At 37.3% G+C, this 13,301-nt stretch overlaps 1 protein-coding gene and 1 pseudogene across 2 annotated transcripts; both read left to right on the forward strand.

Moving 5' to 3' along the window:
• Positions 1-1,629: 1,629 nt before the first annotated feature.
• On the forward strand, positions 1,630-4,765 carry LOC101298452 (aquaporin NIP2-1-like). Its single transcript, XM_004306097.1, has 5 exons — positions 1,630-1,780; positions 1,889-2,113; positions 4,088-4,282; positions 4,362-4,423; positions 4,504-4,765. The coding sequence occupies exons 1-5, from the start codon at positions 1,682-1,684 to the stop codon at positions 4,763-4,765; spliced, it is 843 nt and encodes a 280-aa protein (XP_004306145.1). The 5' UTR covers positions 1,630-1,681.
• An 895-nt stretch (positions 4,766-5,660) lies between these two features.
• LOC101298737 lies at positions 5,661-10,623 on the forward strand (annotated as a pseudogene). Its single transcript, XR_185133.1, has 5 exons — positions 5,661-5,763; positions 6,388-6,509; positions 9,905-10,099; positions 10,212-10,273; positions 10,357-10,623. The product of XR_185133.1 is annotated as an aquaporin NIP2-1-like (transcript).
• Positions 10,624-13,301: the final 2,678 nt, after the last annotated feature.

A 13,301-nucleotide genomic window follows, 5' to 3' on the forward strand; every position in this document is an offset into this window, starting at 1 on the left:
CCTTACTATATATATATATATGTATGTATATATATATATATGGGATAATTAAGCAATTGAGTTGCAGCTTAATTTGCTTGGTTGAAATGGAATCAGTATCCTGTGTTGCACGTGACAACACCTAGCAATGTCCAAACTTCTGTCAACATTATCTAGTTATGTTTTGATGATACTTTTCATGTTCTAAGAGCAACTTTAGCATAATCTTTATTTTAACTTTTAGTTATTTTAGAAAGCGTGTTTAGTTTTTTTAATATTTTTAGAGCTCCAGCAGACTAGCCAAAGTTTAGCTATTATAACTTTTAGCTATCTCACTCTTGCTAGCTAAATATAGAGAGCGAGATAACTCATATGAGGCTAGCTATAATTTAATACATTCTTTATAAGATATTTTATGTGATATGCAAATATATTTAAACTATTTAATCTTTATTTGAAGAATAATATTTATGTAATGCTAGCTAAAATAGAGAGCATTAATGCAGCCACATTTCTAAAGTGGCTAGCCAAAATGACATTTTAGCTAATTGATAAAAATTTAACTCAAAAATGACTAAGATTGTTAAAGATGCTCTAATTCCTCTTGCTCCGCCAAACAAGGATCCACACGTACGTATTATCAATAACTAATCTATTCCCTATTAAGTTATAGTAGGAGAACTTATGCTCGTCAAATGAATCCTTGTACATAACCTTTGAAAAGGAGTTGATGATTACTTTCTATTCGATTTGATAATTGATAACCTCTGCCTACTTCATAGTCTGAGAATTAAGAGTCTATGTTGTCTAAGGTGTTTTCATGTAAACAAGAAAAGAAAAGAAAAAATGAAAACTAATTGGTAGGTTGAAAGTCTAGATTTCTACGCAATCTTACCTATCTAATTAATTCTATATAAGTCCGGCCGGAGCGATTATGAGGGCTCTTTTGGAGATAATAAGATGATATTCTTGACCTGTTCATGATTGAGGCCATTGCCCAATTCATTTTAATTCTTGCTCAAAACTTGACCTAATGATTGATCCAAAAGAGGAGTATTGATGATGCATGACAATGGGCAGGTAAGCTTGACAGAAAAGATCCTAGCCTCTTTATATACCTCCTAGCTAAGTTAGGTTTTTCCGGTGCCATTGTTTACTACATTTTAGTTATCATCACCAGACATCACCAGAATTAATCATTTCCTGGCTAACTACCATTGGCAAACGATATTACCTAGCTATTTTCAAAGTAAACAAAGCAAGACTTCCCCGAGATCTTTTTTCAAGCAATTAAAACAAGTAATGTATACCTAATCAACCATTTTAAAACTAATCAAGTAGATTCTATATATTCTATCGCTTTCAATTTCCAGCCATATTTTCCTGCTTATCTTTATAAAGTATCTAACCAAGACCACTCCTCCCCACTTAGCCACCAAAAAGGTTGGAACCCTCTCTTTTATGTGAACTGTTAGCGCCACTATGATCGAACACCATCCTAGCTTTGAGAGCCGCCCTCCAACATCTTTGAGGATTGAAATTGAAATCTGAACTACCATGTTGGAGAGCGAAGACTACTTCCACTAGGCAGCTGCAACTTTCGACGTTTCGACCGTATATATATACTACTTACATCCTTCATTCCTTTCCATCAACACCATTCCAGAATATTGCAGGTTCTCTCTAACCAATTGTAATAGCAATGGCCACAAAAGAGCCTACAGAACTCAGAAACGAGACAAACGAGTTCGACTTCCAGAAATCATCAGTATTTGAACAGCATTACCCCTTTTTGAAAAAGGTAAGCTGTATAATTTTAGCTTGAGATTTTAGTTAATTTGTACATTCTTTAGTCTATGCGTGTAGAAGTAACACGTACAAATTTTTCTTCTTTTTGTATGCAACATAGGTGGTGGCAGAGATTATAGCAACGTTTCTGTTGGTGTTTGTGACATGTGGTTCAGCTGCTCTTTCAGCTAGCGATGAACACAAGGTCTCAAAGCTTGGAGCTTCCATAGTCGGTGGGCTCATAGTAACGGCCATGATCTATGCCGTTGGCCACATCTCCGGCGCACACATGAACCCGGCTGTCACTCTAGCTTTTTCTGCGGTGAGGCATTTTCCATGGAAACAGGTACACAGCTAGCTTTCTTTCTGATGCGGATCAGGTATTGAGAACAAATCTCCAACAGTCACTCAACAAACACCAGAAATAAGGAGTACCAAACTCGTAGAAAATGGCAAATCCATGCCTCAAATAGATTGATTTTATTCATAAAACATAAGCGCCCTAACAACTATTACAATTGGAGAATAGCAAATCCATGCCTTAAATAGATTGATTTTATTCATAAAACATAAGCGCCCTAACAACTATTACAATACACCTATTTATATGAGTTACAATACTTGGAGGATAAGTAGCTTAAAGCTAAAAGAAAAGATAATTAAACGTAAATCCTAATAATTATAAAATAACTCCCTAAAACTATATCAATAATAAAATATCAAAAATTACGAATCTAGAACTAAATATTGCCTTATATGCTCCTGCAACAAACTCCCTTGGTTGGAAAGAATTCGTCCTTGAATTTGAACAATTGATTGTAGAAAATCCAAACAAAATCTTCCACTGCTTCAAATCTTCTTTTGACAGATTCGTTTGCAATTGAATTCTTCCTTTCCAAATAAATAGATATTTGGAATAAATGCTTGATTTGATCATGATCCAATAAATTTTCTCTTAAACTTCAATCTCGCAATCCCAAAATTTCCCCCACCATCCTTGATCTGATTGACAAGATTAACTATGGATTTGGGAATCTGCATAAGGAAGGTATTAACTCCAAGAAAATCACAAAATTATTGTCAATATCCTTCTTCAATGCCTTGATCACTCCTTTATTGGTGTCTTCATCTTCTTCCACACCACAATTGCCACAACAAACCTCATAAAAACAATCATCATAAATCGGTGGCTTACTAAAATCCACAACACCATCTTTTTTTCTTTTTCTGAATTATTATTGACTGAAAAAGTAAAGATAGAATTTGAACCTTCATAGTCGAAACTAACAGGTTCTCCCCTTTCACCCAACTCACACAACGGAGCACTTCGATGAAATGGGCCAACGCATATCTCCCCGTCGAAACCATCACTGTCTTGGTTGAAAGTTTCGATACGATCAATATGTTGATGATAGGCGGTAACGTCTCTCTCCCCGTCGGAACTCTTACGACCCCGTCATCGAGCTTCAATGCGATCGATACATACCGCAAGTTGCTGAAGCATCCTTTTGATTTCAGCCATGTTGTTGTTGACGTCACGACCCTCCATTCTGAAACCTCTGCCTCTTCGCCCGACCTGAGACATGGGAATCCACCAAGCTCTCGCCAGAGCTCTGATACCAACTGATGCGGATCAAGTATCGAGAACAGACCTCCAACAGTTACTCAACAAACACCAGAAATAAAGAGTAGCAACTCGTAGAAAACGGCAAATCCATGCGTCAAATAGATTGATTTTATTCATAAAACATAAGCTCCTAACAACTATTACAATACCTATATTTATATGGGTGACAATACTTGGAGAATAAGTAGCAGCCTCAAGTTAAAAAGGAAAACTAATTAAACATAAATCTTAATAATTATAATATAATTCTCTAAAACTATCTTAATAATAAAATATCAAAGATTACAAATCTTTAATTAAATATTATCTTATATGCTCGTGCATCACTTTCATTCTGAGATTCGTATGCTTCAAACGAATGGTTGGTACAATGTTTTATTTTTTTGGATTGAATTTGTGTGCATTGCGGACAAAACAAATAGACGATCCAATTGATGGCCATCTACATGCAATACACACATCTGGAGACCATGACACCCACATGAAAGGTGCTTACGGGGTCAGTCCAGGGGCATCATATGGATTCATTTCCTCCACACAAACAAAAGGACATAAGAAATTAAAACACTAATATTATTTTACTGACTACTGAATTATCTTTCATATTGGTATCGATTTATCAGAGGTTAACTTTTGGCTTAGGAGAACACTACGTTATTTGGATTCTCTATACAATGCCTTATTTTCTTTCAGGTACCAATTTATGCAGTCGCACAACTAACAGGATCAATATCAGCCTCTTTTACTCTGTCTATACTATTGCATCCCATTAAGCATGTGGGAACTACATCACCTTCTGGATCAGATATTCAAGCTCTAATCGTAGAGATAGTCATGACATTTTGCATGATGTTCATCACTTCTGCCGTCGCCACAGATACTAAAGCTGTACAGCATTTTCCTCCCTAGCTAATTTCTTTTGCCATGGACTTTCACTTATTCTCTAACATTTCTATGTTGACAGCAGATTGGGGAGCTAGCAGGTATAGCAGTTGGCTCTGCAGTATGCATAACATCAATTTTTGCAGGGTAAGCAGGTCCGGCTCTTAAGTTCATTATAATTTTGTTGTTAAAACTCGCGAAGAAACTAACCTAGTGAATATAACCAGACCAATATCAGGTGGCTCCATGAACCCAGCCAGAACACTAGGACCTGCACTTGCTAGTTCATACTACAAGGGAATTTGGGTCTATGTGGTTGGACCTGTTACAGGAACCCTACTAGGGGCATGGAGTTACAACTTCATTCGGGTCACTGACAAGCCGATCCAGGCCATATCACCGCGCTCGTTTTCATTAAAGCTAAGGAGAATGAAAAGCGACAATGAAAGGCAGGTTGTTACCTGCACAAACCCTCACGATTCAGCTTGAATTTATGCATTTAGATCGGTATCCTCGTTATGTCTAAGAATAAAATGCACAATGTTATGGGTGTGTATTAGTAGTGTGCTCTATGTAATTGGTTTACTAGTGTGCTCTATGTACTATGGTTAAGCAGGTCATGAAAAAAAAATGAAGAACTTATTTTGGCTAGGAATTTCAGAATACAAAATTAGTAGTGTGCTCTTTAACGGTTGTAGGCCTGTTTCACTTGGCCGGAAGAAAAGGGTTTCTTCTCTTTTACATGTCCAAAACTCTATAGCTAGCTAATAGAGTTTCCTCACTAGTTTCTTCTCCCTCTTACCTTGTGTGATGATCAGATTTTTCATGACTGAATAGGTCGGCGTTTGAGTCCATCGCTTGTTCTGTTTGTTTACTCCATTGATTTACAGCAGCAAACAAATGGAATAAGCGATGGAGTCCAATCGCCCACATATTTCTATAGTCATTTTCTTTGATTCTTGAAGCTCGCTAGCACTTAAACCAGGTTAACGAATTATTTCACATCTTTCTGCAAATCTATACCTTCGTCTGCAAATATTGGCACTATTACTTTGAAAACTGAGTGGATCCTGCAGACATCTCATTACTATCTCTCATGTTACTCCTAATCTAACAAATGCTACAATATTCATACAACAACTTAACTTTTAGAGGGATTCAGTCATCTCAGTTGTAATCAGTGAGATGATATGTTTCAGCTGTAGGTGATTATCTAAGTGGAATACTTTTGTTCAATAATATTTCTTGAAAGAACTCCAGACTTCAATTAAATCAGTGGTACTTGAGATTGCTTCACATGATCATATTATATTACATCATTTGGATATTCTTCACTTAGATGAATCATGTTTAGGTTGGATGTCGCCACTGACTAATTCATATCATGCATATATGCCTAAATGGCTGCAGCCTGCAGGGTGATGATGATGAAGTTAGAAGAACAGGAATACTGGACTTCGATGAATTGAGTAGTAGTACTAGTAGTGGTAGGTAGTGTATTTACTGAGTTTAAGCAGGTGAAAGCAGGTGATGAACTAGTTCACACCGTTCCAAGAAAGTAATGAACTAAGGCCATCTCCAATAAGGAGGGCCAAGTCTAGGCTAGAGAGCAAAAGGGGTGGAGGTGAGTGGAGAGGTTTAAATTTGGTCCTCAAGGTGACCCTAGAGCTCTTTTTTGGGACTCACAAAAATCATGTAGAAATTCAAACGGTAGGTAAACCCACGTGATGTTGTTTTTTGAAAACAAAATCTAATGGTCCATATTCCATAACCGTTGAGATCCAACGGTGAAGCGTAATTATACTTCTTCTTCTTTTTTCATCAAATCACATAATTACATGTCGAAAATATTAGTTTTTTAATATACACCTTGTTCCTTTCATTTGAAAAAAAATAACTTAAAAAATTATTTTCACCTCAAAAATTAATTTTTGATATAAATTAAATGGTTACTATAATAAACCAAATCATAAGTTTCAAAAATATAATGAAAAACTATAAAACATTTAAAAGGGCTAAATATAACCTGTCCTTGTTGGAGATGATTCACCATCTCATGAATATATTTTATTATTTAGAAAGATTAAATTTTAGCCTTGATATCAATATAGTCCCTCGTTACTGGAGACGATGGCTAAAACCAAATGACCATAAAATTTGCGTAAAGGTTGATAAAGAAACTGGACATAGATTTGGGAAAGAGCATCCATTACCTGACAAAGAGAACACCAAGGTAAGCTACTAAGCTATACAAGTAAGTGTACAGTAATAGGTAAGGAATGGAAATCGTAAGGACAATAGACATAGGAGACACATAACCCCAGCCATGCTTCCAAAGTACATAACCATGCTTACACTTCCAAGTTCCAACACAGCTAGCTGTAATCCATTAAACAGTATAGACTACTACGGATGATCTCAGTAGTTCAGTTCATCTGAAAGTGCTCAAGCTCCCTGCCTCCATTTCTCTTTTCATGGATGCATCAATTGGTCATCATATCACATCAATGAGATCTTCACGAGTTTAGTCCTATATATTGTGGGTCGGAGCAATTGGGTCATTATATTATACAAGAGCTCACATACTGTCACAGATGAGAGACTCTCAATTCATCACTAGTGTGAGAACTTGAGAAACTCGACATTGATTTGGGGAAGTATCAAATTCAATCTTAGATCATATTCTCAGGGAATTAGCTAGGCTATAGGTAATGAATAAATTCGTAAAAGAGATCCTTATATGCCATGCAGGATTCTCCATTCGACTATTCAACCGCTGGTATTCAATTGGGCTGGTTTGAATAATGTACAGTAGGGACCCAAAGAGAGCCACAGATGTTAATTGGGCCTCGGTTGGCCCATGTTTCTTGTGGGTTGGGTTTCAAAATTCTTAGCATTTGTGTATACATTTCTTGACCCAAAGAGAGCTCTTCATTTACATGCACAACATTTTCTGCTGTTGCCGTGACCCATTTCGTTATCCCCACATTAGGGGGACAATCTCAAATACTTTTATCTCATTAGCGTATGTACAATTCATGTTTGCAATTGTATGATCAAAATCAAGTTTCGTTGGTAATTCCAAACCAACTTGGAGGGCCTAGAGAACTTAATGATGATCGAATCCGCTAAAGATTAAAAAGATTATGGATCATGATGCCACAAATGATCATCGACAATATGTAGTCAATTAAAGTGGTAAGCAGTCCACTTGACTTAATAACTCAACAAGTTGAGTTAGATGGACGTTTCAAGAAACGCTCCATAAGTGTATTCCACAGTAGTTTGTGGTCATTACTTTTCGCACAAATTGTCATTGAAGACTTTTGTCAATGTGGTGCGTCAAAGACTTTGAGCGCATGAAATGTGAAATCTTGGCATCTAGGCTTGTTAGCCTGAGGGTCAAAACATATGGTTTAATCATTTCCAATGAAAGGTTCCACAGATATCAAGCGAAGATCCGCCTTAGGCATCGAGTATGTCAAAACTCAAAGGAGCAGAATGTTAAATTGCTCTTGCATACAAAACCAAGCTGTTATGAGACTCGATAGAGGTCACAAACAATACTTTTAATGGTTTGTCCTTCGGATTGATCATACACAATCCGAAAAAACCGCGAATTGATCAAATTGATCAAACACGATTCGGAAAAGGCCTCGGATTGATCAAACACAATCCGGAGAAAGGTCGGGGTTGATCATACACAACCCGGACAAGAAAGCAAGAGTGATCAAACACACTATTGACTCGTGAATAAAATTTCGAGATTTTGGTACCTGCACGCACAAAATCCCAAGCATAGAATGGAGATGAAGAAGGGAGGAAAAGATTTTATACTCCCCGAGTTATTGAACTTGGAAAAGTTTAGGGTTTCAAAACATACCTTTCGAAACTTCACACACTTGAAGAAGTTGAAAATTGTAGTCGGAGGAAACCAAGAATCGTCGGCAGGTGGCGACCAAGGGATTGGCAGCTAGGAAAACGGGCGGGGGTTGGACAAAGGAGCTGAAAAAACGCTTTTTAGGGTTTCGGAAAACAAATGGTGGGCTATTGGCTCTAGGGTTAGAACAAAGTGCATGATAACGTGATGAATGGTAAAGTGTAGAGAAAGAGAGATAACAAGGTAATCATTATCTTATTCATTGATAGGTGCCCTTTGTATAAGGAATTACACAATACCAATATGGTAAGGATATGAATACATAGATCTAGTCAAACTACATATCCTATTGGCATAAGGCCAAGACACACATAAATAATATCTAGAAAAATGCATAATATCCTAGAACAATAACTAAATTTTCTCTCTATCTCTCTCTCATTATCCTCGATCTGAAAACCTTCTCTCTCTCTTCTCCTTTCATCTCCTCTCCTCTCTATTGTTGTCCCCTGAACCAGTTCCGCTTCGGCCTCTGGCAGCAACCGCATGCATGCCTCTGATCTCAGGCTGGAGACAAACAAAAGAGTAATGCAGCCATCAAAGTAGATGGCATCAACGTCGCGTTGTCATTGTTTTTTATGGTGGTGTAGACACGCATGCCTAATTAGCAAGATTCAGCAATGCCTAGACCAGGCTTAACCGCCAGACTTCCTCAAACAAGACCCACCAATGACAAGACAACAATAATAGCTTCTACATGCCGCAAACAGCTAATCAAATGGCGCCAACACGCGCTCTCACGCACACTTTTGGAGACACTGAGCAGAAGCCAAAACCTACTAGTATTAGGGAAATCAGTCCCACATTATTGAAGAAGAGGAAAGGTACCAGACACTTCTCACCTATAACTGGTAACTAATTCCTCTCGGCTACTTTGATCTAAGTTGAACTATCTGAGTTCTAAAATAAAATAAATAAAATATTCGAATTATCTGGGTTTCAAAGGTACAATTTTTGTAATTTGGCGTGTGGAAAAAGGTTTATAAGTTCTTGACATATGGGAAAGATACTGAATTTGTTCAATTTGATATATAAGGCTTCGAATTGTGATCATGTTTTGCATGGTGGTTCATGGTTTTATCGAAACCAGTAGTGTTTACATAATCACCTAGTGATCAAAGAAATCGTGATCAATTACCGTTGAATATAAATCCAAATGTGGAAAACAAAACAACTTAATTTTAAAATAATACTTTTCACCCTTAGATTTACATCCAACGGTGATTGACCATGATTTCCTTAGTCGCTAGGTGACCATGTCAACACCACTATTATCGAAACACCATGTTGGTGGTTCCGTGGTGAATGAATATGATAGTGCTGGCCATAACATGTTTGCTGAATATTAATATTACTTAATTTATCTATCAATATGTACAACCCACACATACTCATCAAGTCATCATGATCATACACAAACATGTCTTCAGCTATCCATCAACTGCAATGCCACTGCGATTCTGATGGGTGCGGATCAGCCCCCTACTCTATACTCCCTCCTGTTCGATAGATGAACGACAGAATGGTTGTTTTGGTTAATCTGTATTAATGCATTGACACTCGATCTGGAGTCTGGGCTACATTTTAAGTTGATCACACACCTACTCTTACCATCAGAATGTGTCTTAAGATTCATTCATCAAAGACTGATTCATTCATATGTTAAAGCTTCTTTCTTGTCATTTCAGGTGCCAGTTTATGCATTAGCACAACTAATTGGATCAATTTCAGCCTCATTTACTGTGTCTGTATTACTGCACCCCATTAAGCATGTGGGAACTACATCACCTTCTGGATCAGAGCTTCAAGCTCTGGTCACAGAGATAATCGTGACATTTTCTATGATGTTCATCACTTCAGCAGTTGCCACCGATACTAAAGCTGTAAATAGTGCCCTAACTCGATCACATACTTCATTTTTAACCTTCAATTTGTCTGCCATGCATGAACTGATTATTCCAATTCTGATAGTTACAATTCAACGTTGACATGCAGATAGGAGAGCTAGCAGGTATAGCAGTTGGGTCTGCAGTATGCATAACATCCATCTTTGCTGGGTAAGCAACCGTTCTTGACAGCACTTAATCTGTTCGTTATTACGTCATAAACTAATGAAAGAGGTTTGGAGTGATATGTTCAGACCAATATCAGGTGGATCTATGAATCCAGCCAGGACAATCGGACCAGCGCTTGCTAGTGCATACTACAACGGGATATGGATCTACATGGTCGGACCGGTGATCGGAGCACTACTAGGGGCATATGGTCTTACAGCTTCATTCGGGTGAATGACAAGCCTGTTCAGGCAAGTCCATCACGTTCACTTTCACTCCAGCTTCGTCGAATAAAGAGCGATGTTCATGGGCAGGCTGTTTCCATCTGCAAAGACCCTCTAGATTTAGCTTGAAATTAATGTACAACTCTATATATGCAGAATATCGATCGTAGATCAGTCAATATAGACTCGGTTTGACTTTCATTTATGCATGTTTATAGTTCATGGTACGTATCTTATTTTAACTCATCAACAAAAAAAAATCTTATTTTAACTTTCAAAAACAATACAGAACTCTCACTACATACACACTCAAAAATTACCCACTATTGTAACATTTATAGGAAAAATTATTGAATCACTTATGTCTCTTAGCTAGACAATAGTTAATTCCGTGGTCGAGCCTCTACCAACGAATTCATCGTCGTCTTGCAAAGAATTCTCGTCCATGATAGGCGTGCTAAGAAGAAAATTAACCCATCACGATCAGAGCCAACTCCTTCGCTCGGCCACAGATAAAGCTCTAATCACATAAGCCAAAATTTAATTCTGATACAGAGACCGAGAGTCCAATAAGAGATCTTGATTTCCAAAAAGAAAAGAAAAGAAAAAAAAAGTCTCTGTCTCGTTACAAAGTTGATGATGATATATAAATGTGGGATAATTAAGCAATTGAGTTGCAGCTTAATTTGCTTGGTTGAAATGGAATCGGTATCCTGTGTTGCACGTAACAACACCCAGAAATGCCCAAACTTCTGTCAACATTATCTTGTTAGGTTTTGAGGATCGGATACTTTTCATGTTCTAATTCCTCTTGCTCCGCCATACAAGGATCCACACGTATTATCACTCACTAATCTATTCCCAATCTTATTGAATTATAATCTCCTGTTTGGATTTGTGATTGATTGTTATGATCGACTTATGAGTATCACCTCTAAAGGTGTTGGACAATCATTACATCTTTTCTATACAACTATTAAGTTAGGATTAAATTCAGTTTACCCCCTCAAACTTTAGGCTTCAAATCCTCTGTCACCAATTTTCTATCTCCTTCCCTGTAACCCTATTAAAATTTGACATTTGACAATTTTGCTTACTCAGCTTAACACCCCCTAACCTTTATTAACCTTGTTAAACCCTCTAACTAACTCTAATTCTAACCCAACTCTAACTCATCTGTAATCTAAAATTTAATTATATTTAGCAAAATTTGGTGGTGAATATCAAACGTCAATCATCTTCTTCTTTTTTCATTGACAAAAAAAAACCCTCTTCTTCTTGGTCTGAAACCCCTGAGAGATACTATCATGGCTAATATCGCGATGTTGGTTCCTGAAGTGTATGAGAGAACGGTGAAGAGCTCAAGGAAGGCTGGTGAGGCTAGCACTGAATAGGCTTCTTATGTTTCAGTTTTGGCTCAAACCCTGCGGAATAAGATTGGAAAGAAGAAGATGGATTTTCTTGTGAAGTTCGTTAAGTAGGAGCCCAGGAATCAAATTGGTCTTGAAGCCTCCACTGGACTCTTCTATGCTCGATTAATTAGTTTTTGAAGCTTTTAATTTGTATGGTTGTATTACTGTAGGTATCTAATATCCAATTGCATACCCCACTGATATCTGTACATTAGTTTTCTTCTACAAATTAATACAAGGATTAAACAAAGATGTCTTGAAGTTTTGAACTTACTGATGTTCATGTACTTTTGTCCCTTTTGGAAAGCTTCTTAGGTATGTCATTCTAAGTTGCCAATGAAACTGGTTATGCTGTACTTGAAAGAGGAGTTTCAGACGAAGAAGAAAGAGGGGGTTTTTTTTTTGCCATAAAAAAGAAGAAGAGGGTCACCACCTAGGTTTTGCTAAATATATTTAAGTACAAATTAGAGATGAGTTAGAGTTAGTTAGTGAGAGGGTTTAACAAGGTTAACAGGGGGGGTGGTGTGGGTGTTAAGCTGATTAGATGTCAAATTTCAATAGGGTTACAGGGAAGGAGATAGGGAATCGGTGACAGAGGATTTGAAGCCCAAACTTTAGGGGTAAAATCAGTTCAATCCCTGATCATTTTTTTTAATCAGTTCAATTCCTAAACTTTCAAAATGCATCACCCTAGTCCAAAATTTGAATTTAGCTCGAAATGTGATGTCATCTAGTGAGTTGGAGTCGAGATAGTGGCCCACTTTTCAGCCTTTCACCCTTCATTTGAGAAATAGGAAGAGTCGTGGTTTTGCACTATTGCTAGGGCGTTTATGTTTTTAATTTTAGGGTGGAATGTGAAAATGTCCATTATACTCTTCTAAAGGGTTCATAATCTGTAAAAGTGGGTCAACATGTTTGAGTCAACTCAGCTTGTGACGTAATCATTAAAGTCAATTTCAAAATTTACACACGACTGATGAAAATTGAAAGTTCATGTAAACAAAAAAACAAAAACAAAAAACAATGAAAACTAATTGGTAGGTTGAAAGTCTGAGATTTCTATGCAATCTTACCTATCTAATTAATTTATATATAAGTCCGGCGGAAACGCGGGAGGTGCAGGGCCTCCAGCCGGAGCGATTTTGAGGGCACTTTTAGAGATAATAAGATGATATTCTTGACCTGTCCATGATTGAGGCCATTGCCCCATTCATTTTAATTCTTGCTCAAAACTTGACCTAATGATATGATCCAAAAGAGGAGTATTGATGATGACAATGGGCAGGTACGCTTGACAGAAAAGATCCTGGCCTCTTTGCACGACTGAAAAGTATACTAGTTTATAAGGAGTCTTTCTAGTGAGGACCTTTAAGTTAAGGACTTGGTGAGGACTTT

The sequence above is a fragment of the Fragaria vesca genome, linkage group LG6, assembly GCF_000184155.1.
Source record: "Fragaria vesca subsp. vesca linkage group LG6, FraVesHawaii_1.0, whole genome shotgun sequence".
Lineage (NCBI taxonomy): Eukaryota > Viridiplantae > Streptophyta > Magnoliopsida > Rosales > Rosaceae > Fragaria > Fragaria vesca.